Source organism: Trichomycterus rosablanca, chromosome 1 (genome assembly GCF_030014385.1).
Source record: "Trichomycterus rosablanca isolate fTriRos1 chromosome 1, fTriRos1.hap1, whole genome shotgun sequence".
NCBI lineage: Eukaryota > Metazoa > Chordata > Actinopteri > Siluriformes > Trichomycteridae > Trichomycterus > Trichomycterus rosablanca.
This window is the reverse complement of record NC_085988.1, coordinates 39,767,456-39,791,572: the sequence shown is the minus strand read 5'-3', so window position 1 is coordinate 39,791,572 and position 24,117 is coordinate 39,767,456. Positions and strand designations below refer to the sequence as shown.

At 38.5% G+C, this 24,117-nt stretch overlaps 1 protein-coding gene across 5 annotated transcripts in view; it reads left to right on the top strand.

Annotated features, from left to right (window-relative positions):
* si:ch211-272n13.3 (ankyrin repeat domain-containing protein 26) overlaps positions 1 to 24,117 on the top strand; it is a 44,681-nt gene that overhangs the window by 5,752 nt on the left and 14,812 nt on the right. For 4 of the 5 annotated variants that reach the window (XM_062992810.1, XM_062992811.1, XM_062992808.1 and 1 more), the window contains exons 6-33: positions 424 to 561; positions 711 to 859; positions 1,533 to 1,565; positions 3,008 to 3,044; positions 3,157 to 3,229; positions 3,792 to 3,852; positions 3,943 to 4,130; positions 6,840 to 6,975; positions 7,076 to 7,125; positions 7,643 to 7,742; positions 10,884 to 10,933; positions 11,008 to 11,083; positions 11,713 to 11,757; positions 11,935 to 12,228; positions 12,337 to 12,417; positions 12,523 to 12,575; positions 14,565 to 14,797; positions 14,927 to 15,112; positions 15,296 to 15,323; positions 15,426 to 15,579; positions 15,683 to 15,896; positions 18,189 to 18,372; positions 19,088 to 19,234; positions 19,932 to 20,306; positions 21,508 to 22,089; positions 22,656 to 22,808; positions 22,985 to 23,160; positions 23,314 to 23,407. In XM_062992810.1, coding sequence (XP_062848880.1) covers positions 424 to 561; positions 711 to 859; positions 1,533 to 1,565; positions 3,008 to 3,044; positions 3,157 to 3,229; positions 3,792 to 3,852; positions 3,943 to 4,130; positions 6,840 to 6,975; positions 7,076 to 7,125; positions 7,643 to 7,742; positions 10,884 to 10,933; positions 11,008 to 11,083; positions 11,713 to 11,757; positions 11,935 to 12,228; positions 12,337 to 12,417; positions 12,523 to 12,575; positions 14,565 to 14,797; positions 14,927 to 15,112; positions 15,296 to 15,323; positions 15,426 to 15,579; positions 15,683 to 15,896; positions 18,189 to 18,372; positions 19,088 to 19,234; positions 19,932 to 20,306; positions 21,508 to 22,089; positions 22,656 to 22,808; positions 22,985 to 23,160; positions 23,314 to 23,407 — 4,090 coding nt within the window. The remainder of the gene's footprint in view (positions 1 to 423; positions 562 to 710; positions 860 to 1,532; positions 1,566 to 3,007; positions 3,045 to 3,156; positions 3,230 to 3,791; positions 3,853 to 3,942; positions 4,131 to 6,839; positions 6,976 to 7,075; positions 7,126 to 7,642; positions 7,743 to 10,883; positions 10,934 to 11,007; positions 11,084 to 11,712; positions 11,758 to 11,934; positions 12,229 to 12,336; positions 12,418 to 12,522; positions 12,576 to 14,564; positions 14,798 to 14,926; positions 15,113 to 15,295; positions 15,324 to 15,425; positions 15,580 to 15,682; positions 15,897 to 18,188; positions 18,373 to 19,087; positions 19,235 to 19,931; positions 20,307 to 21,507; positions 22,090 to 22,655; positions 22,809 to 22,984; positions 23,161 to 23,313; positions 23,408 to 24,117) is intronic. The other variant, XM_062992809.1, reaches the window with a different exon arrangement.

Here is a 24,117-nt window from a genome sequence, read left to right as displayed (position 1 = left end):
TAATTGGAATTCACAACAAAGAACTAATTAAATCTATTTATGGTGTCTACTTCTTTTTAATCAACCAACATATTATGCTATTTATAGGTACCATGTCAAGACATTGTGTGTAAATTTAAACCTTTATGTCACTGACATAGAAAATATGTTTTTACTGACCAACTTGATGTCAGTAATGTTCCTACCTTTGTAACTGGAAATGGGATTTGTATTACCTAAAACAAAGGAGTATAAATATTTGTTTTCACTCACTCTATATGTAAAATATTATTTTTAATAATGGCGAAGTAGAATTAGGAATGTAAAAATGTATCTATTACTATCCTTAATCTAAACAGTAATGTTTTACTTCTGGGATTGTATTCAAATCTTTTTCTCATGCATTTTTCCCATTCTTTTCTTTTAACTTTTTTTGACTCCAAGGTCTTCATTGTTGATTGCTGCTTGCAATGGTCATATAAACATGGTGCGTCTGCTCCTGCAGTTCAATGCTGACATCACTGTTAAAGACAAAAAAGGATGGACATCTGACGACTATGCTGTGATGAATGGACATCATGCGTAAGTGTTTGAGTGGCACATTTAAATTTGTCAGCCTTAAAAGTACTGTACTTATTTTGCTCCTATTTATTTAAACTAACAAAGCCCTTCCTTTTAAATTTTTGTTTACATGCAATTTTTACATAATTATTCATCATTTCTGCTTGCAGTTGTTCACATCTGATCATCGAGCATGGGACAAAGAGGAAGCAGCTGCAGTCCCCTGCTCATCTCCCTTCTGGTAAAAAGAAGCCAACTTCATTATTGAGCAGCCCTGAGGCTGGCTTTGCCATTAGAGGTCCGGCTCTAGATAAAGATGGTGAGTGCATGTGTATGCAGTCGATTTCCATGATCATAAATCTAAATAATTTATATTTATCTTTTCATACAATATACAGAGGAATGCTTATATTAATAATAGTTAACATTATTATTTTTACAAAGCTACATTTGCCCTTTTAACTACCTATCAATTGTTACTGATGTTTGAATATGTGTATTAGAGAGACAGTGGAAGGAAGTTCATCCTTGTGTGTGGAAACATCATTCTGGGCATTGAAAACATCATAAGAAAATGTTTGCACCATAAATTTCAGCTTTGTTCACACTGTGTAGTTTGTGTTGAGATTGGGTCATAGAGATCTCATTTGCTTTTACATTGATGTTCTTTATGTGGCTAAACATGTAAGGCAAATACTAACTATTCTAAAAAAATGCTGCTGTCAAGCTTTGCTGTTGCTATTTGTCCTCTTTTCAAGGTCACTGTTCAGTTATTTAAGGCTTTTTAGTTTTCCGTATGTCTTTCTTTTCTTATCCATATCAATTATCCCGTATCAATTAACACATAAACAAATTAACATTTAATTCTTAATGTTCTAATGTATCCTTATCTGTTCTCCACAAGGCTTGTGTTATTGTACTGTTTAATGTTTCATCTAAGTTGTTTTCATTTTCCATCATTGCTATTTTTCCCTACATTTGTCAATGGATAGCTGCAGAAGGAAGCACAAAAGAAGCAGGGAAAGGTATTGTCAACATAGAGCTGCACAGCATTGGTTACCATCATGCAGATAGACACAGGTGGACAAATCAAATTCAAAAGCCTGCCTGCCAGGGTAGTTCATCAAATGCATAAATGAATGTTATTTTGAATGTCAGTACCACACAACACTACATAAGAACTTACAGTTTTCAGGCAACTTGTCTCTAATCCAGACAGCTGTGCCTATTATCTAAGTGTAAACAAAAACACAAAGTACACTAAAAAAAATTTATGTTATTTTGTTTCTTTAAAATCACAGTTTGGTGTACGGGAAATTTAGGAAAGCAACTAAGATGTTAGCCTGCTGTGTTATCAGATATAACGATGTTTAGTCCCGAATAGCATCACAATTCTTTATGTTTCTCCTCCTTAGTGCACACTGGATCTTAATAGGCAGGGACTAAGTCATAAAATGATTTGGGTCAGAACATTTGTTGCCCAAGACTAAATATCCAGCGCTGCTTGTGACATAATACTTTCTCAGTTTGTCACATCATTTACACATAAACCAATGCCCCCTCACTAGTTTTTTAAATTACATTTGTCACACTACATAATTTAAGATTATTAAATATATCAAACAAAGGGAACAGTGCCTTTCTTGTAAAAAAAACCCCAAAAAAACGAATTTATTTAAATAACAAAGTTATACAAACACTTGTCCTCTTAACCGGTTGTGGGGTGACATTTAAGCCCCTTCTTATGTTACAGAACTTCTTCAAATTTGACATTACCTTCTTGTTTTAGGTCTTCCACATATCTGTTTTCAGACACAGACACAGATGCAGTCCTTCTTATTTGTATTCGGACTTGGTACAGACACTGTGAGCGCACTGAAAAGTACACCCTACCAACCACACCTAGCCACCCTCCAGCCATAGTCAGTCATGACACCTAAATGGCCAATAGCACCACTAAGATTCAAACCCCAGAGGATGTTACTGTATTTCAGTGCTGCGCCACCTGAGCACCCAAAATATAACTTTCTTTAATAAGTAAATATGCTTTCAAGTATTTGTAATTATTTAGTGTAACTAAGATGCAATAACTGAGGCAAAGTCTTAAGAAGTCTAAATAGATAATGTTGAACAAATGATGGTAAAACATGCTGTGATGTTCCATAGTTATTTAGATTTGTAGTTTGTAGTCAGTCTTGTCTCTATTTGCTTTTTAGATTGCAGTCCTATTCACTGTTTTGAACCTATATATAAACCTATATATGTATATGTGTTTCCTTTTAATTTATGCATGCTGTGTATTCTAGTTTGTTGACAAACATTAAATTATTTATAGATTCATGCTGATAAAACTCCAGTGTATTGAATGTTTCACCAATTATATTTATATTAAGATACATTTATGATCCATATTGTAACAAAAATGCATCCATTATTTAAAATATATTATAAAAATTTTGTTTTTCAGATGCAGAAGACAGTTCACTTGCAGGCTCCATTAGTCGGTAGTAAAATTACATTAACATTCAGAAACTATGCTATTAACAAATTATTGTAATCACTGATAATTGTAAGGCTGTTTATGAAATCATTTTGCTGAAAATGCTGAAATTGCAGGGCTTCAAGAAGTGGTGCGGCTGATTCTTGGCCTTCTTCAGATGATGATGATGAGTTAGATTTGAGCCCAAAGGTATTGGTGCTTCCAATATGATTACAATTTTTTAAACATTTTTAAAAGAAACACATTTCATTAACATGTACTGTGGTGTGTTGTACCTTTGCCAATCTTGTTAATTTAGTTTAAACCCTTTACAAACAACTTACAAATTTCACAACAGGACTTTTTGTACACTGATGAGCTTCTTCACAAATATTGGCACCCCTGGAAAGTCCAAGCAATTATTTTAAGGAAGGCTGCACAAAGTATTGAATAAAGGGGTGCCTACAGTTGTGGCACACATAGATTTGAGAAAATAAATAAAAACAATTATTAAATGAGTTAAACAGTTTACAGCACTTTTATGTTTATGGTTTCCAGTGGTGCCAATATTTGTGGAAGGTACTTTATCTACTCAATTTGATGTTATCCTGTCTTTTTTTTATTGTGCTCGAATACACACTGTCAGGAAATTTATGGGCTTGTCTTGTTTCTTGTGTCCCTCATTTGGTATTGTTTCTTTAATCAGATCCCTGAACTAATTGTTTAGTCCAGTGATAGACTATAGCTTACGTTTCATCTCTTGTTTTTGCAGAAACCTCAGAAGGTGAACTTAAAGAAACTCATTCATGCTTCTAAAAAAGAAGGAAACACAGGTAAGTATCAGGTCAGAAACCAGTAGGTGTTTAAAGTGCCTCTTCATTTAGATTGTGCTTTTGCCTTAACCTAAATTCCCAACCCTGTAGTCACAAATCAGGACTTAGAGAAATACTGGAGCGGAACAGACTCTGAGCCCATCAGTGAGGATAATGCTGCAGAACAGCTGATTTGCCCTGCCAGCATTTCCTCCTCCCAGCATCCCGTAAACCCTACACCCACCTCCTATAACAACCTCCCTCAAATGATGTCCACTTCCCTGGTCAGCTCCCAAAAGGTAACCTGTTTTTTATTCTGTCAGTGTGACTTTCTTCTAACCATTTTGTTTTGTGTGTTTTGTGGTCTTTTTCCTTCTTTTTGTGTCCATCTATTCTGCCCCATCCTCTGTGGAGTAGGTGATGAGGCAGAAGTTTTAGAGTTGCCATGTAATACTAATCAAAATGTACAAGGCAATGAAAGTCTTGTAGAAGAATCAGAGGAGGATGAAGATGAGGATGAAGATGAGGATGAAGATGAGGATGAAGATGAAGATGAGGATGAAGATGAGGATGAAGATGAGGATGAAAATGAGGATGAAGATGAGGATGACGAGGAAGATGAAGAGGATGATGAAGAGGGTGAAGAGGACAATGAAAAGGATTATGAAAACGAGGAGTATGAAGATGATGAGAGTGAGGATGTACAGGAACAAGGGGTGGAGGCCAGTGTTAAAATTACACAAGAAGGTGATCAAGAGACAGAGGTTCCTGAAATGGTAAAGCTGACGGCTACAGAGGAATGTGAAGAAAGCTCTGATGATCAGATGGAGCCTGATGTAAACACTGAATTAAAAATACAACCTGAGCCATCAAATGTGTTACATGAAAAAGGGGATAATGTTAATGAGTCCTCTAGTTTGATTGAGAATAAAGTCTCAGGGGACAACAATCCTGAAGAAAGGAAAGGATCAAAGCACTTAAAAATGGAGTATATATCAGATATCTCAGATAATGTCGCAGAGGATACAGTTCAGAAAATACTCATTTTTAACAGTCCTGTACCACAAATTGTAGATGACTGTATTATATCAGCCATCAGAGTTGAGTCAACAATTTCAGATGAGGAGGAAACAAGTATGCTTTTAGATTATAATGTAGATACAACAGCAGCATTAACCCATATACAAGCTGAGGAGACTGCACCACAATATTATAAAACAGAGAACAATTCTGACTATGATGATGCTGACGACTGGGATTCGGATGGACGTGGAGATCAAGTCGAGAAAAACAATGCTGGTATCTCACAAATAAAAGCAGATACCCTGGTAGTTGATCAATCAAATCTTGCACTCCCACAAAGTGACAAAGTTGTTAAGCATCCTTATGGAACAAGTGATGAAGGAATCCTTATCAGTGAAGTAAAGTCTAAGAATAATGTTTCAAATAAATCCATTTTGGTGTTATCTGAAGTTAAGGAACATGCTTATGACACTGATAATAATCAGGAAGAATTGAGAGAGACAACTTTGAGAAATGAAGAAGAACCCGAAAGCTCTGAAGATTCATGGGTATCTGACTCGGATAAGGAGAGAGAAGAATTAGTGGAGGGTGAAACGTCAGATATGGAACCAGTCCATTCTAAGGAAGTCAATATAGACAATTCTGTTGAAGCTAATTGTCCAAAGAGTCAGTCATTAGAATCTCTGGCACAACTGACTTCCTATACCGATAGTTACCTAAACTCTTCTGCTACAGAAACAGAGAACTGGAAAATGGAAGGTCATTGCAATGATGATTTGCCGGTGTCCTTGATTGTTGGAAATGAAGAGCCAATTGACATCTGCATTAATGTAGGTAACAAAGAAAACCTCCAACTCTTGAAACTCCCCATGCCGGCAACACGTACAAAATTCTCTACAGTGAGCCCCCAACATATTGGGACCACTACTTTATGTTCATCCCAGTCTTCAGCAAGGCACTCAACACATCTTTCCAAGTCAGACTCCATTGAAGCATTTTTAACAAGCCTAGATTACAATTCAAACTTTGATAAAGAAGATCCTAAACAATTACCTTTGTTAAGTAATATAGTTTTAGATGCTACATGCTATAATCAGGATACTAAAACAGCAAGTTTGGAGCTTTCTGCACCACTCAGTCTAACATCTTCAAAGGTCAATTATTTTCCATTAGAGTTTGATGACCATGAGTCACACACAACAGCTGTGGATCAACTTATCACTCCAGATGATTGTAGGTCAAACCCAAGCACCTTTGAAGATTATATCAGGATACCAAAGGAATGCATAAATGATACATGTGTATCTATGGATGAACAATTGTCATATGATGGTGAAATCCCACAGACACTTATTGATGATGTGACTTCCCACTCTGATGAGGACATTGATCAAGAGCTAGAACAATCTGTTATACACAATAATGTTAAAGAGCAAGAACCATTACAGGTATCCAGAAAGGGTTTAGAAGCTTGTAAATTGTGGGGTAGTATGTAGTTTTGGGGTAGGGACCTTAGGCTATGTAGATATCCAAAGTCATTAAAGTACAGGCATGTGATCAGTTATTCCTTTTCTTTTATCCAGTTCTAATACAGAAAATATTCAGACTTTATGTGCACTGTACTGTTCTGTGAATTTAATTTAGAATTTTGAATGGTTTTAATGAAATTGCCATTTTTCCTGTCAGTCTACACGTAAATCACCCATAATGATGACGTGAAAACCTGTTTTTAAAGTTTTTTAAAATTATTTTAAACTCAAGAACTTACACTTTGTTTACAAAAGTATTCAGTTTTGCTTGGACGCTCCATTTTTGTTGTTAGGTGCATCCTGTTTGCTTTCACATTTTCCTATCTTATGGCCAGCCCCACTGGCCTGGACCACAAAGGGCTTCATATGATTCTAAAAAAGATATATATAATAAACAGTTACTAATAATGACACTTTATTGTAGTGCTTCATTTTAAAAGAAATTTTTGTTTTCAGGAAAGAGAAAAATCATCTTCAGAGGATGAATATGAGGAGGAGGATGAAGAAGAATGTGATGAAGCGGAAAATCAAAGATCAGATGAAGAGGTTGAGTTTACTCAAAAGGCACATACTTCCAAAGATAAGCAAAGGGGTAAGGTTTGAAAGCTTTTGCTGGCACTCAAAGCAGATATGTTCATGTGTTTCACATAATAAATATTAATAATAAAATTTAATTAATTTCCTTTTTTCAGAGCTTGGTTTTGAAAAGGATAATGGTGAGGAATCACCATGGGATTCAGAGGTTAGTATGATGACACACATTCTACACAGTGTACAGCAGTCATTTGTTTCAGTGTGCAATCCCTAGCTACATTGTAGTGTTTATTTGTTTGTTTATTAGGATTTTAAATTAATGTTTTACACTTTGGTTACATTCATGACAGAAACGGTAGTTACTCATTACACAAGATTCATCAGTTCACAAGTTCAATGTCAAAAACAGTCATGGACAATTTTGTATCTCCAATTTACCTCACTCGCATGTCTTTGGACTGTGGGAGGAAACCGGAGCACCTGGACGAAACCCACGCAGACACGGGGAGAACATGTAAACTCCACACAGAAAGGACCTGAACTGCCCCACCTGGGGATTGAACCCAGGACCTTCTTGCTGTGAGGCGACAGTGCTACCCACTAAGCCACTGTGCCGCCCACATTGTAGTGTAACACAGTTCTTGCATTGTAGTGACCATATTATTTAGGGCATAAGGTATGCAAAGTAAATACTAAAATTGCTGCTGCTCTTATGATCATTTCAGTCTGGCTCGGACAGTCCGCGAAAGAGAGACCAAAGTGGGGTAAACATCCCTGCCAAATTGCACAAAGCCATGGCCAGTATTTGTGAAAAGACTGAGGAAGGTATGTATGATACAAGCACATCATGCTTTTTATGTTATGTTTAGAACTGCTTTGTGTCATCAAGACATCTCTGGGGTCATTTCATGCCTTCAAGCATGAAAATTCTGCTTTTATGAGTTAATGTCCTACTTTATCCATTAAACACAGTCACAACGGATGTAGCAGTTGTTTTGTAATTAAATTTCATTTGTGCTCTGCTTTACGTACATCTTTCCTAAAAGGATGAAAGCAGAGTAGTGTATTCGGACGTTTTGTTTGCCCTGGAAACCAGATGGCAGCTGGTATGCCAATTAAATTGTTGCATGGTCTCTTGTTTTTCTTCAGGACATAATATACGTCATGCTAACATTAAGTAAAATTTGTTTATTACGTCTCATAGGTATACATTAATTTGTGTCTTTGCATGTCTGCTGTTAGTGTTATATGTTAGTGTTATATGTGTGTAACACATTGTTTCTGTGTGGCTTGCATTCATCAGTTTGATCCATTGTTGAGAGCAGGTCATTTCCAAATAAAAAACGATGATGTGAAAAGAATGATGTTGGTATATAATATAGATAATAATAATAATAATAATACATTTTATTTATATAGCGCTTTTCAAGATACTCAAAGACGCTTTACATAAGACAAATAATCAAAACAAATACATACACCATACAAATCATAGTACAAAATCAAAATAGTACATCAACATCAAGAATAATTAAGATAAAAACAAAGAGAGCAGCATAAGACAGTTCATTAAAAATTAGCTAAATTATGAGAGAGAACAACAAATATAGAACAATTTCTTAAAATTAGACAGAAACAGGACAGATTCACATGCAATCAGGAAACTGAAAACTTTACAAGTTTTAGGATCTAGGACTTCACATTTCTGTCGTGATCTAAGTATAAAAACTATTAAAAAGAATAGCAAAAATAAAAGCATTTATTTCGTGTTGTTACAAGTTAAATGCCATTTTGAATAGATGAGTTTTGAGAAGTGACTTGAATTTGGACAGGTCAGGACAATCTCGTAGGTGTTTGGGGAGAGCATTCCATAAAGATGGAGCAGCTATGGAAAAGGCCCTGTCACCCCAGGTCCGGTGCTTGGTCCTAGAGGGTATGGACAGTAGGTTAGCCTCAGAAGAGCGAAGGCTACGGGAGGGAATGTGCTGATGGAGCAGGTCGGTGAGGTAGGATGGGGCCTGATTATGGAGAGCTTTGTGAGTGAATAGAAGAATTTTGAATTGAATGCGTTGAGCAACGGGAAGCCAATGAAGTTTTTGTAGAACAGGTGTAATATGATCACGGGAGCGAGTATGAGTAAGGAGGCGAGCAGCTGAATTCTGGATATACTGAAGTTTTTTTAGGATTTTGTTAGATGTACCATAAAGGATGCTATTGCAATAATCAATTCTGGATGTAATAAAAGCATGAATCAAGGTTTCGGCGGCAGAAAAGGAGAGTGATGGACGTAGACGTGCTATGTTTTTTAGATGAAAGAAAGCAGTTTTGGTGATGTGATTTACATGGCGGTCAAAAGAGAGGTTGCTATCAAAAATTACACCAAGATTTCGGATGTTAGAAGACTGAGACAAAGTGTCATTATCAATGGTAATTTGAAAAATTTTTTTGGTTTTTGTCAGGGTTGTAGGACCTACGATGATCATATCAGATTTTTCACAGTTTAATTTGAGGAAATTAGCTTTCATCCACAATTTCATTTCAGTGATGCAATTTGTCAGAGTGGAGTGAAGTTCAGTATTAATGGATTTGGAGGAGATGTAAAGCTGAATATCATCAGCATAGCAGTGGAAATGTAAACCATGCCGACGTATGATGTCACCAAGGGGGAGCATATAAAGAATAAACAAAAGGGGACCTAACACTGAGCCTTGGGGAACGCCTTGGGACAGTGGAGCAATGGCAGAACTACAATTGTTGATATTAACAAACTGTTGTCTGTTTACGAGATATGACCTCAACCACAAAATGGCAGTACCAGTGATGTTGACAGAGGATTCAAGGCGGGACAGAAGAATGGAGTGATTAATGGTGTCAAAAGCTGCAGTAAGATCAAGGAGGACGAGAATATTAATTTGTCCAGAGTCTGAGGAAAGAAGAAGGTGTAGATGTTCGTTTAAGGGTCATGTTTTATAAATGCCAGTGCTTTTTGGATGAGTACTTACATACAATGGCATATGACATGATGTATGATATAATTGCACGTGATGGGAACGATGATTATAAAAAAACAGAAATTGATAGTTAAGAACAGTGTTCTAGTTCTTATATGATTTCTTTATTCACAATTAAAAATACAAAGTGGTTCACTCAGTGGTTATTTCACACCAGAAAAGGATTTGTAAAAAACATAAAATGCAATAAAATAAAACAAAAAATCTGTTGTTTCTTTGTTCTCTTGTACCTTTATTTAACTGACAAAAATACTAAGAAAATTTTTGTATTTGTAAATGTAAACAACTTTCAAATTTGATGCTTTTAACACACTCAAAAAAGAAAATTAAACAGAGATGTTTATAGCTGTCTATATGCAACAGTGACTTGTGTTAAAATTATGGTTTTCCTGAGTATTCCTGAGCATGTGTAGTTATATTTATCACAATAACATGATAGTTTCTTATGTGTTGCCTTCTGAGGGCTCACACACGTTCAGCAGTGGTTTCTGACATTGCCCTACATGGACTGAGATTTTTACAGATTCCCTGAATCTTTTCACAATATATTGTACAGTAGATAATGAAAGACCTAAATTACTTGCACTCTTGCCCTAAGAAATGTTCTTTTTTTTAATGCTGTTCACCTGCTGTTTAATGACCTGCTGATTAATGAATATTGTATTTTCTATACATTTTCCCAACTCCTTTTTTGGAGTGTGTTGCAGCCATCAAATTTAGAATTTGTTAATATTTACAAAATACATTCTAAAGTTAATAAGCCATTTTTCGCCATTTTGTAAAATGACCAAATTACATTTTTGTTCATCAATAACAAGCCATTTTGCATGTGCTTGCCTCTACATTTGCTACATTACCAGCTTGTGCATTGTGCTGATTTTAATTTGAGTTCTAGCTTACTATTTCATTACCTTTGTTGTTTTTCAAATTGTTCATTTTTTGTTTGCCATACTAGAGAGAAGTCTAGAAGAGAAGGATGACGATGAAGAGAAACCAGAAATGCAGGTAAGCTACATTGATATTTATTTTTATGTCTGTTATGATGAAATAATTATAAAGATGCTTTTTCTTTTTGCTAGCAAAAGTTACGTCATAGGGAACCAGTATCAGTGCTCAGTAAGATGCTGAATTCTAAGCAGAATGAAACAAAGAGAGGTAGGAACACATTTTGTCCTGTAAGTGTGATATCCTAATAAGATATTTGCCTTTAATCATTTTCAGCTCCACATCAAGTCTTATTTGCATGTTTCAAATGTAAGAAGGAAAGTGATTCAGTGAATCCTTACATAGCCACCAATGTCTCATTCAACTTTACAATAACACTGTTTTCTTTAAGAGTTACAAAACGTTACTGGAAATTTACTTTAAAAACAGTCAAAAAGTGGCATGTAAAATTTACTCATTTGCTTTTACTGTATGTGCACCACACAACACAGTAATGGCACCATACATTCTAAGCCTAGATACAGGTTGTATATAAAAATGTACACAAGATATGTGTTGTGCACAGTTATGAACAGTGTATGGATCAGTGGCGATTTCTCTAAGACTGCAAGGGAAGCTCAACTTCCCCTAAAAGTGCGCCACTGGTATGGATGCACATACAGGTTTAACCAGATAAGTGTAATAGGTTCTCTGTAGGTTATTGGCAGGGCACCATTGGCTTTGGGAATTCTCCACCCCCAAAAAACATTCTCTGTTTAAATCCATGCAGTAATTTATGCTGTGTGTGAAAATGACTGTTGTCGTTTGTAAAGTTTTGTCATCATTGCCTTTGTTTACAGATTTTTTGGAAGAACTTGGTTTAGGAGATGTTGATGATCTTGAAGGTAAATCTGACTCTGATTGCTTAGTAGTGAGAGTCACAACCTAAATGCTTTTTTAAATGATTGTTGTTATTATTATTATTATTATTATTAATTATTTAAATTGTAAAAGACAAAATGGCTATTGTTAAATATGATATAATAAAAAATAGGTAATAGGTAAGATTTAATTTCCCACAGACGCCTCAGACTGGGACTCTGCAAGCACGACCAGTAAAGCCAGTAAGAACATACTAATCACCAACCCTGGGGAAGAGCTAGCTGGGGAACACCTTCTGGTTCTGCCTGTAGTCCAAGAGCAGGAGCCACCCACATCCAGCTCAGAAGCAAAAGAGGAAGAAAAAAGCAAGCCTTCTACTTCAGCAGTCCCACCACTGCCAAGCCCACGTTCATTTATACCTATTACACATGCACATCCCCAACCAAAACCTCAGCTACGCAGCCAGAAGAACAAGGAACCAAACAGTGATGAAGGTGAGAGAGATAAGAATGATACAATCTAAAAAAGTGCATTTTTTTGTTAGTTGGGTGTTAGAAGATTTTGAATTAATTAATCAGCCAGAGGAAATGGTTTGTCTGCAGAGTCAGATTGGGACACAGACAGCACATCAAGCCCTCTAAAGATGACCACTCCTCCGTCAAAACTGGTTGAAAATAAAGCAGGTATTAACATCAATTAAACAGAAGTGACACCAGCTTTGAACAATTTCCCCAAAACAAATAACATATTTTATTTCCATTGTTCTGTTTTCTTCTATTATTTTCAAGTTACACCAGTGGCAGACAAAGCCAATTTAGACAACAGTGAACACTCAAAGAAGGTGGGTGGATTTCTGACAGTTTTCACTGTGCCGGCCCATGCGCATAAATGTTAACATGAATGAAAATAATACAAAGATATTCTGACGGTTGAAATAATGTGATTACTGTGAGGTGGATGCATTCTTGCTGTTGTTTATATTCCCATTTTAATGTTAATTGTATTTTTGTCTATTTATGCAATCAAAGGAGGGAGAGACATTAGATGCACTTAAGATAAATGTAAGTAGTCCCCAACACCTAGCTTCATCTGAATCCCAACCCCCTAAGATTGCACAAAAACAACAGAAGGAGAAAGAAAGGAAATATGAGACTACATGGGAACAGCGTTATGAGAAATTATGGGTGGAGATTGAGAAAAAGGAGACAAAATCACAATACAAGAATGTAGCTGCGGAGCTTAAAGAAATGTTTGGAGAGATCGAACAAAAGCTACCTAATACATTTGACCAAAACGAAGAGGAAAAAGCTGTTGAAGAGAAAAAGCAGCACCCAGAATCTTCTGAGTGTATATCTGAGAGCTCAAGTGAGGATGAGGAAGAGCGAATAGTACAACCAACTGCCCGTACCAGGAATTTAAGACTGCTGTCTATTCCTGAGCAGAGAGAGTCTGACTTAGAGGAAGCCTACTCTGAGGATCATCTCCATAATGCTTTTGTTAGAGGCCATGATCTTGAGCAACTTTCCCCAGATACTGCTCAAATAGAGAACTTTCACCAAGGATGTGATCATAAAATGATCATAAAATTTTCTACTAATATAGGTGAAAATAAAGAACATTGCAGATCACCTTGTAAGAATGATGTGGAAGCTAATTTTGTAAGAAATCAGGAATATTATAAGGAAGCTGACCCACTGCTCTTGGTTAATGAGTCAAAGGTCTCTCAGTCAAAACCAGATGAGTTCTTATGCAACTCAGATGAAGAGGTTGAGGAAGGTCTACACAGCTCTATGATGAAGGTAGGGATATGCTAGGAGAGAAAGAAATATCTTTGTAGCATTGATCTTTAGTGCCTGTCCATGTTTCATTCATCTCTATACTCTATACTTTGTTTTAGATATAAGAGATGCTTCAATTATTAGCTTTCTCATTTTCAAACAGTCTAGTATCTGCATTTCTAAAAGCAACTGTTTCAGCTTCTGCTTCCACCAGTGTTTCAGTTCTCGTTTCTCATAGGATTGGAGTATGCTTTTCATTTTTGAGCATTTCCCGTGTTACATTTGTTCTGTTTTTTATGATTTTTCCTTTATAATTATGATTAACCTAGTAAAGATGGGATTTTCATTTAAAATAGCTAATAGAGCATTGAAGACCTTAATCTGTACTTACAGCATTTACAGTTAAACCTCTGAATAATTGTTTTTAGCTGAAATAGTGGTGATCAGAAACAGAAACTGTAAAATGTAAAGTATTAGTTGGGGTCTTTTGTGAAGACCATGATCTGGTGAAGCAAAAATTAGCAGGCTCTTAACTAGAGGTTTGCACAGGACTGACTGACAAGTCCCATAGAAACGCCTGCTTCCACATTATACTGCCTTTATTTATCTTGCCTTTTGTCCAAGTCATAAGGTTTTGTCCTGCTGCCTCTCTCAATTTATCTTCAGACTGTGCTGGTTTGCTTGAACTCAAACAGTCGCATCAGCGAAAGTAATACGTAGTTCTGCGCTGCACTGCTTATGTATTATTCCCCATTTGAGTTCAAGCTGTTAAGCCAATAAGCCTGTTTTGCATCAAGTTATCAATTGGACAGTTCATATCTAGTTCATACCTGTTCTCATACTTACATCTGTTCCCATTTTTTCATCTTGTTCACCTGTCATCTTTCCTCTTTTTGGTACTGCCTTGTTTCATTTGTGTGTACTTGAAGTGTGTGCTTGTGTGCATCTACCAAGCTTCTAGAAGACCCAGCACACTTTATCCTAGTTATCTTAGTTTGAGAAATTTACAAATCTATGCAAACTAAACAAACAATATTTGCTTCTGTTATCAGGATGAGGTGGCAAAAGCTGATGTTATGAAAGGGAGACATAAGACTTTAGGGAACAATCTTGGATCTGGTAGACACACTGATTGTGATCAAGGAAAAAGCAAGAAAGCAGATACCAACACTGAACAGCCAAAACCACAACAGGAAGAATCATGTGATGGTGGATCCACTCAGAAGGACGAGGGGTTTAAGACAGTGGATAGTATTTCACCAGAAGGGCTGACACGTCTAAAGAGGTAAGAAATATAGTGATTAAATGGAAGTAGTGCACTAGATTTTGTTTTACATTGAAGTTTTTTTTTTGTAGAGGAATTGTCTTTAATTGTGGCCAAATAACTTCATCTTTGTTTTATTCAATCAAAAAGCTCACCTCCAATCCACAGCATTGATGGAAAGACAGCAAAAGAAGATGATGAAACCAGTGACCAGTGCAACCTCCTAAAAGTCCCTGCTCCCAAAAAGTCTAAAGCGGTTTATCATGTGAACCATCGTAATGGAAAGTCTGGGTTAGATGATAGCACTTTAAGTGAGGTGTCAGATGATGAATTAAGGTACATATGCACTATGGCTTTTGTTTTATAAATAACATATAAAGTATAAAAAGATACTATGTTCTCCCATTTGTCGCTTGTATCACTTAGTCTCACACATAAACACATATTTATGTAAACACATATAGTAAACACATATTTGTACAGTTTAAACTTTATATTGTTTCTTTTGATTCTGGGTAGGCCTGCATCAAGACAAGGGGCTGAGAAGGTAGGCTCATAACATGACGGTATCTTTAACTTTAGACAATTGATCCCTCCTCAAGTGCACTGTTCAATGGTCAGTAAAAAGGTGTGACATGTTCTGGTGCAGGTTCCCGTGCAGAGAGGGGGAGAGCCGGAATTGGCAGATGACTTTGACGATCTCACTCAATCATCAGACACAGCTACTGATGAGCTGGACTCTGCTGTGCCAGGCTACATTCATGCATCTTTGCTCCTCAAGCAGCTGGACACCTGCATTTTAGGTCGGCTCTAATCAAGCACAGCTTTAAGAGTCATTTAGCTAATAGCTTTGCTTCATATCGAGATTGATAAATTAAGATCATTTTTGTTACTCTGCCCCTGTAGACTCAGTGAGCATGGTAAAGCTTCAGAACATGTTCCATGAGTATGATCGCACCATCCAGAAGGAGCGTAGCAGGCATGGACGGCTGACCGATAAAGTTTCTCAGCTGGAGCAGGAGAGGAATGAAGTTAAACTCCTGCTTAAGGAGAGCAAAGAAAGCAAGTCCAGCCTGGAGGGTGTCCGTCTAGAGCTGGAAACAGAGCTTAACCACCTCAAGTGAGCTGCGTTCTAGACTTTATAGTTAGGCCACAGTAAAAAAGAGAAACTAGTGAAGCTTGATATACAGGGGTTGGACAAAATAACTGAAACACCTGGTTTTAGACCACAATAATTTATTAGTATGGTGTAGGGCCTCCTTTTGCGGCCAATACAGCGTCAATTGGTCTTGGAAATGACATATACAAGTCCTGCACAGTGGTCAGAGGGATTTTAAGCCATTCTTCTTGCAGGATAGTGGCCAGGTCACTACGTGATGCTGGTGGAGGAAAACGTTTCCTGACTCGCTTCTCCAAAACACCCCAAAGTGGCTCAATAATATTTAGATCTGGTGACTGTGCAGACTGTGCAGACTGTGCAGTTGAACATCATGGGAGATGTTCAACTTCACTTTCATGTTCATCAAACCAATCTTTCACCAGTCTTGCTGTGTGTATTGGTGCATTGTCATCCTGATACACGGCACCGCCATTGGATGCACATGGTCCTCCAGAATGGTTCGGTAGTCCTTGGCAGTGACGCGCCCATCTAGCACAAGTATTGGGCCAAGGGAATGCCATGATATGGCAGCCCAAACCATCACTGATCCCCCCCCATGCTTCACTCTGGGCATGCAACAGTCTGGGTGGTACGCTTCTTTGGGGCTTCTCCACACCGTAACTCTCCCGGATGTGGGGAAAACAGTAAAGGTGGACTCATCAGAGAACAATACATGTTTCACATTGTCCACAGCCCAAGATTTGCGCTCCTTGCACCATTGAAACCGACGTTTGGCATTGGCACGAGTGACCAAAGGTTTGGCTATAGCAGCCCGGCCGTGTATATTGACCCTGTGGAGCTCCCGACGGACAGTTCTGGTGGAAACAGGAGAGTTGAGGTGCACATTTAATTCTGCCGTGATTTGGGCAGCCGTGGTTTTATGTTTTTTGGATACAATCCGGGTTAGCACCCGAACATCCCTTTCAGACAGCTTCCTCTTGCGTCCACAGTTAATCCTGTTGGATGTGGTTTGTCCTTCTTGGTGGTATGCTGACATTACCCTGGATACCGTGGCTCTTGATACATCACAAAGACTTGCTGTCTTGGTCACAGATGCGCCAGCAAGACGTGCACCAACAATTTGTCCTCTTTTGAACTCTGGTATGTCACCCATAATGTTGTGTGCATTGCAATATTTTCAGCAAAACTGTGCTCTTAACCTGCTAATTGAACCTTCACACTCTGCTCTTACTGGTGCAATGTGCAATTAATGAAGATTGGCCACCAGACTGGTCCAATTTAGCCATGAAACCTCCCACACTAAAATGACAGGTGTTTCAGTTATTTTGTCCAACCCCTGTATATACTAAGGATATATATTTTTTTTTTGTGTGCAATTTTATCATTTTCATAAAAAACTAGTTTTACATCTTCTTCCATGAAGATCTATTTTCCCTATTTCTAATTTTAGGAAGCAGCCTTACAAACCATGAGTAGATTTTTAGGACATTTAACGCTTTTTAAGATGTCATAATTTTGTCATTTCAAATATATTTTTTTCATTTTTACTAATACATTCTTTTGTGCATCTTGAAATGATTTCATATCATTTAATAGCTTTAGCTTAGTAAGGTTTGCAGTTATCCTGGTTCCACTGGGAAACACTGGACACAAAGCAGGATACCCTGGCCTAGACCAAAACTGGAATGTAATCTGAAATGACCAAAATTTTGATTATGTATTATGTTATGGCTTAGTTGTGACAATCCCAGCAGAGCCACCAACCTGGCCAGGCGTCCATACAAACACAGTTGGCTGTGTTTGAGGGAGGAAAGGTCAGACGAGGACTTTTCCTGCTGTCACTGCAACATGTGATCTTTGGGACTGGTCAGGTGCCTGCTTGAATGCCAGGGCTGAGGGGGCAGTGTCATTGAGCTTAGCATGGCTGGTAATAAGAAGAGGCGGCAGATTGGACATGTGTTGGAGAGGGTGGGTGGTGATCTGGCACTCCTTGATCAGGTCAGGGGTTGTGCAAGTGGCAGCATATTTACAATAACTAATCGTAAATAACTAGATACAAGTAAGAAAATGCAAACAATTGTCTTTTCAGTGTAATCAGATGCACAATGTTATGGTAACTTATATCATGACAAAATAGTTGGATGTTACACAGTTTAATGGGTGGGGGGTCAAAGTCTGTCTTAATGGGGGCCAAGGGTTTTTTCATTGTAAGATAAAAAACAAAAAAGTAATCTGCCAACACTAGTAGAGTGTTTACATTTAGCCAATTATTGCTCTTTCCTTTCACTGTAGGTTTATGCTAAAACAGGAACAGGAAAAGCATCATGGTGCATCCATACTGTGTGAAAAAGTTCGTGAGCAGTTGCGGAGGAAAGAGGAGGAGCAACAGGCAGAGATGGAGGAGCATCACAAAATGGAGCTTAAAATAAGGAGTCTGGAGCTGGAGATCAGAGGCCTGATGAACAACATGAAGCAGGTAATGTTCTCTGACAGGCAACAAAAACATGATTTTCACTGACCATTTTGTTCTGATTAGGGTGAAGTGTCAACATCTGTCTGGGCTGTAGACTAGCTTTATGCCATGCTAGGGAGTGGAGGAACAGAATGAGTTTCTAGGGGAGGCCTGTCCTGTGGGTATTTGTGGGTTGCACAACCCTGGTCATAATGAAGAATGAAGTCGACCACCTATGTAATCTTACTTTCAAATTTAATTCTTAGCTGTTCCTGCACGAGAGATGAACTTTCAAATCCAATTGCGGCTGCTTCTTATCCCCCTTCTTATCCCCCTCGCTTATGTAGAGTGATACGACTTTGCTAAGCTATGTTACTCCCCCCCCCCCCCCCCCCCCCCCCCCAATTCTCACTAGTGCCTTGACCAGTCCCATAGATTGCATGTTGCAGTGACAGTGAAAAGGGACCCCAGCCGACATTTCCTGCCTCAGTCATGGCCAACTGTGTTTGTATAAGCGTTCAGCCAGGTCGGTGGCTCTGCTGAGATTTGAACTTGTGAGTTCCAGACACTGTGCGCTGTTTTTTTTTAACGCATTAGACCATTTAGTGCCCCATTTAAACCTGCTTTTAACTAATTTAATGAAGGCACATACATTGCTGTTGACTTTATATTTTATTTTGTTTTCTACACTATGTCACGTCATGCATTGTGTCACATGCATATCTGGTATTCTGCCTAGATGGAGGAGGACAGGAATGAAGCTCAGCGTCTTGTGGCCCATGAACGGAGTGCTCGAGCATTACAGGAAGACCTTATGAACAGCCACTTGCGCAAGCAACAAGATTTTGAGGAGAAGCATCTGAGGAACGTCAACAAGAGCAATGAGGTTATGTCCAAACCACTAAGACTGGCTGTTGGTCATTCAGATGATAGAACTATAGATAAGATGTATTTTTTTTCTGCCAAACCATAACAAGAAATAGATGCAAATGCAGCAGTACAGTAATCTTTGCAAGATTGCAAAATCTGACCAAAGCACAGGCTGCAGGTGTTACAGCAAGCAGCACTGTAGCAGCTATATGTGTTGTACATTTGGTGATTAAGTGTATTTATCTCCCTCTGTCATTGAAGAGCATTATTACATCATTAATCATTATTACAATAATATCCTTTGTCCAGATTGGCAGTTTTGTGCCTGATTTAAGGAGTCTGTATCTCTTTATAGTGCTGCCTTTTGCATTGGTGTACTTGAGCATGATACTAGTTTACATATATGGTGGTAGACATGGCATGCATCTTTTTTTATTTAGCATTTGCTACTGCACCATTACTGCACCATTTATTCATATTTTTCAACATGTTTCTGCATAAGTAAATTTAAGATTTAGAAATTTAAGCATTTAAGATAAAGCAAAAGAAAACTGCCCTGAATCCTTATCTAACTTCATTAAAGCAGTTAAAGCAGTTCTATAAACCATGCCAACCTAAAAAGCACTGTAAACATTTGATTCTCATAATTCTGATATGTTTTAAGAAGTCAGCAGACTGAGGTTGTTAACCATGTTGTTCGGGATATGTTCTAGTTACCTGAGGCCAGTGAGCGAGAGAAGGAGTTGCAGCATTTGGTCACCACTTTGCAGGAGGAGCTCAGCTTGGTGCGGGCCGAACTAGAGCGCTCTCGCACCCACAGCCTGGAAGAGGAGAGCAGACTGGCTGATGAAAGAGATGCTCTACAGGAGAGGCTGGATGATGCTCGACGTGACTTAAAACTCAACGAGGAGAGTTTAGCTCAGACTGTCTTACAGTACAACGGGCAGATAAGCACACTGAAGTCCGAGTGCACACTGCTCAGCTCCAAACTGGAGCATGAAAGACAGCTACGGCAACAAGTGGAGGCAGAGGCTGAGGCCAGTAGAGCACGGCTCCAATCTGCACTAGAAGAGACAGAGAAGTGTCAGGTATAAGTAGGCTTCTTGTTTTTGTTACTGAAATACTGCTTTCCTTTTGTCAGAGTCTGCCTAGGCTTGTGAACTTATGTCTAATATTGTGCAAATCAGGGCGCTCAAGAATTGAGCATAGCTACCGATCAGGCCGGTCATCCAAACAAACACAACTGAACATGCTTGAGGAAGGGAAGGTTGGACAGCGTCTCTTCCTGCTACTGCAGCAGCATGCCTTCTTTGGGACTGGTTTGGGTGCCTGCACAAGTGGGGAGGGAGTCACATGGAGCTTGTCATGGCTCTATATACACAATACATACTGTGTGGAAACCCAACGCTGACTGGTAATAAGAAGCAGCTACAAATGGAATATGTGATTGAAGCAGAAGTGTAGTGATCCAGCACTAATTGATCAGATGTGGGTTGTGCAAGCGGCAGGGGATCCAAATGACTAGATTTGGGGGGTAGATACATACAAAAAAGTATGGATGTAGGTATAATAAGAAATAAAACAAATGTGCACCTGTATTATAATTCATGGTAAAGACAGATACAGTGAGACATCTATGCTTCATCCTCTATATGAGTAGTGCTTCCCAATCCTGGTCCTGAATTACTCCTTTTCTGCATAGCTAATTATTCCTTTCTGCTATCATTTGTCATTTTGTTTTATTTTTACCTAACCACTTTATTCTTGTCAGATTGCAGTGGGTCCGGTTTCACTAAGAAACACTGGGCATAAGGCAAGAATGTCCCATACAGGGTTGCCAATCCATTGCAGGGCTTTGGCCAAGTATTAATTGTTTAAAAACAGAAACAAATAAGATACATTTTATTTAATTTAAGTGGAACAATAAGGCCTTCACCAACCAAAATATAGCTTTTGTCCAGATTTTTGGGGTAAAGAAATCAAGTGTCCCACTTTTACCATAAAGTTTATCCCACTGTAACCATGTCACATAAAAATCTGGCCATATATAATAGCCCTTGAGTCCTTATTAGACTTATATATTTTAACACTCCACTAGAATTGCCTAGTTCATGTATGCAGACTGAAACGGCAAGTAAGTGAGATTAGATTTTTTATTTTTTATTAAGGTTTAAAGCAATAGTTCATTCAGTTTTTATGAAGAATTTCCTGTCGAAATGAGTAAAGGTTGTTTACCTGAACTAAATTTATTACCTGTTTGCTGACATTGTTTGCTCTCTGTCTCATCAGGTGGCACGTGCAGATGCAGAGCGTACCCTACAGCGTGAGCGTGACAAACACCAGCGTGCTGAGGAGAAGTGGGCATCGGAGTCACGCACTCAAGGTGACACCGTCCAGTCTCTTTCTCAGAAGTTAAGCGAGGCTGAGGCCCGCAGCAACAACCTAGAGAATGACTGCCACAGAGCCATGCTAAGCATTGCTGAAAAGACTGTGCTTGTGGAGACTGCGTCACGTGAGTGCCAGCAGTTCCGTTCCCGGATAGAGAAACTGGAGGGGGAGCTGCAGAGTGAACGTGAACGGTCCAGTAGTGCAAGTGGCAGACATGATGCCATACAGGAGAGGTTGGCACAGATGCAAAGTGAGAATGCCCTGCTCAGGCAGCATTTGGAAGAGGCACAAAACCGAGGCACAGCCAAAGAGCAAGCTGTTACAGATGCACAGGAACGCTTTACCCAGGCGCTCAATCAACTGCGGGCTGATGGAGAAGAGAGAGTGCAGCTTGTTGAGGAGAGAAGCAAAGAACTAGTGACCAAAAACACAGAGCTCCGAGAGCACAACTACAAATTGGAGCAGGAGAAAGCTGAGAGAGAGGTGTGTATTTTTTAATTCATAGACAGAGGGTGTAAAGAGCTTTGAGCTTTCTACACTTTGTGTGGTTGTAGGTGAGTGTAAAGCCTGTCTGAGATCAGAGCAGAGGCCACAGCCAGGTAGGCTGACTGAATCTTGTTTGAGAAGAAAGCATGTTTTGGTCCTCACCCTCTCAGATAAAATACTGGTTGTCATGTGATAAAGAGACATACTCTAAATCATTTAGTGAAACACTTTACTAAAACATAGAACACCGTAAAACACTACACAGATAGCGCAAGGCAGAAATACCCTAAACAGGGTACAAATCCATCACTGGGCCTCTCATACCTCCCCATCCCCCAGACATAGTCAGTCGTGTTTGTGTAGATGCCCGAGCTGAGATTTTAGCCCAGATTCCAGCAGTGGTAGACTAGTGTAATAGGTCCCTGCACTGAAAGAATCAGAAAAAAGAAAATCTACTAATTGTGCATTATATGAGAATCATTTTGTACATTTCTCTTTTATTAGGATTATATATAACCCTCCTGTATATATAAATTTTGGTTGATTTTGTTTTTTAATGGCAGAGCTCTCTGAGGCAGCTCCAGCAAGAACTAGCAGATTCTCTAAAGAAGCTAGCTATGTGCGAGGCATCCCTGGAGGTAAACACCCGCTATCGCAGTGAGCTGGTCGAAGAGAAAGGACGCACTCAGAAGGAAATGGACAGACTTAGGGCAAAGGTAAACTTTTATCCTGTAATTAGAACTTGTTTGCTAACTGGTTGTGGACTAAACAAGGTATTCTACTATTACTTTTACATGGTCCTTTTGCTTTTAAACAATTCTTTTCTTACTTTTTTAATAGTATAGACTATGAGCATTCAGTAAAGTGGCTCTCGTCTTTGTTGTAACTTCAGTTTCAAGACAGTGAGGAGCTATACTTGCAGGCGGAGAGGCGCATAAACACTTTAAAAGGCACTTTGGATGAAAAGGAGCGAGACCTTATCAGTGCTAGTCAGAAACTGCAGGAAGCCTTGGCTGCTACCGGAAGTACTGAACAAACCATAAAACAGCTGGAAGAGGCAGTGCAGAGGTACAACACTGGATTTTTGAATTCACTATTTGAATTGTATTTACATATACAGTTTGAATAAATCGATCATTAGATTGGCCCAAAAGATCTGGACAATCTAAAGCTTGTTGGTGGCTAGAAAGACAGCTTAATGTGATCTTGACATGCCCACAGTTTGGAGATTGAGAATGCCAGACTGGAGGCCACAATCAAGCAACAGAATAACCGTATTGAGATACTTCAGAAGGAAGCTCAAGAAGCTACTGCTGTAAGTACTACTAACTGAACCCTTTTTGATGTAACTGTTAACAAATAAAGCAGGTACTTGGTTGGTGCAGCGTTGTGCCTACATAGATATGATTGGCTGTGTTTTAGGAAGGAGTGGGCCAAAGGGTTTTCTTATTGCTGCTGCAATTATGGCCTCTGCTGGCTGATTGATGGCTTTTGCATAGAGGCGGGTATAATGGGGATCAGATTGTGTAAGGTATGGTCCTACTCGGTCATGGTAGGGGTCTGCAGCAGTAGATACAACTTTGTAGGAGATACAACTGGGTACTTGGATGCGATTTTGTCTTTGTTGTGTTTTTTATTTTGTTTGTGCATTTTTTTTTCCTTTTCTTCCCCAGAGCATTTGGTTTTCCATTATTTTGTTTTTTTAAATATTAGAATCAGAATCAGATGTCTTTCACAGAAACAGTAACTGGCAATCCTATTGATTTACTTGATTTTTTTCTTGACCCTTTACATTGACCTCATAGCTCATTATTTATTATTATATTATCATAGTTTATATGATCACAAAACAAGGTAAGTGTAACATTTTTAAATGGTTTTAGCCATTTTTTTAATTTTTAATTTTCATGTCTGTTCCTGAAACCCTGAAGACCCCTGGACTGTAGTTGAAGTCATCTTCCATAAACCTGACCGTTAATATATTCATGTTTTGCATTTTAATTAGCCATAAACCTGTACTAAACT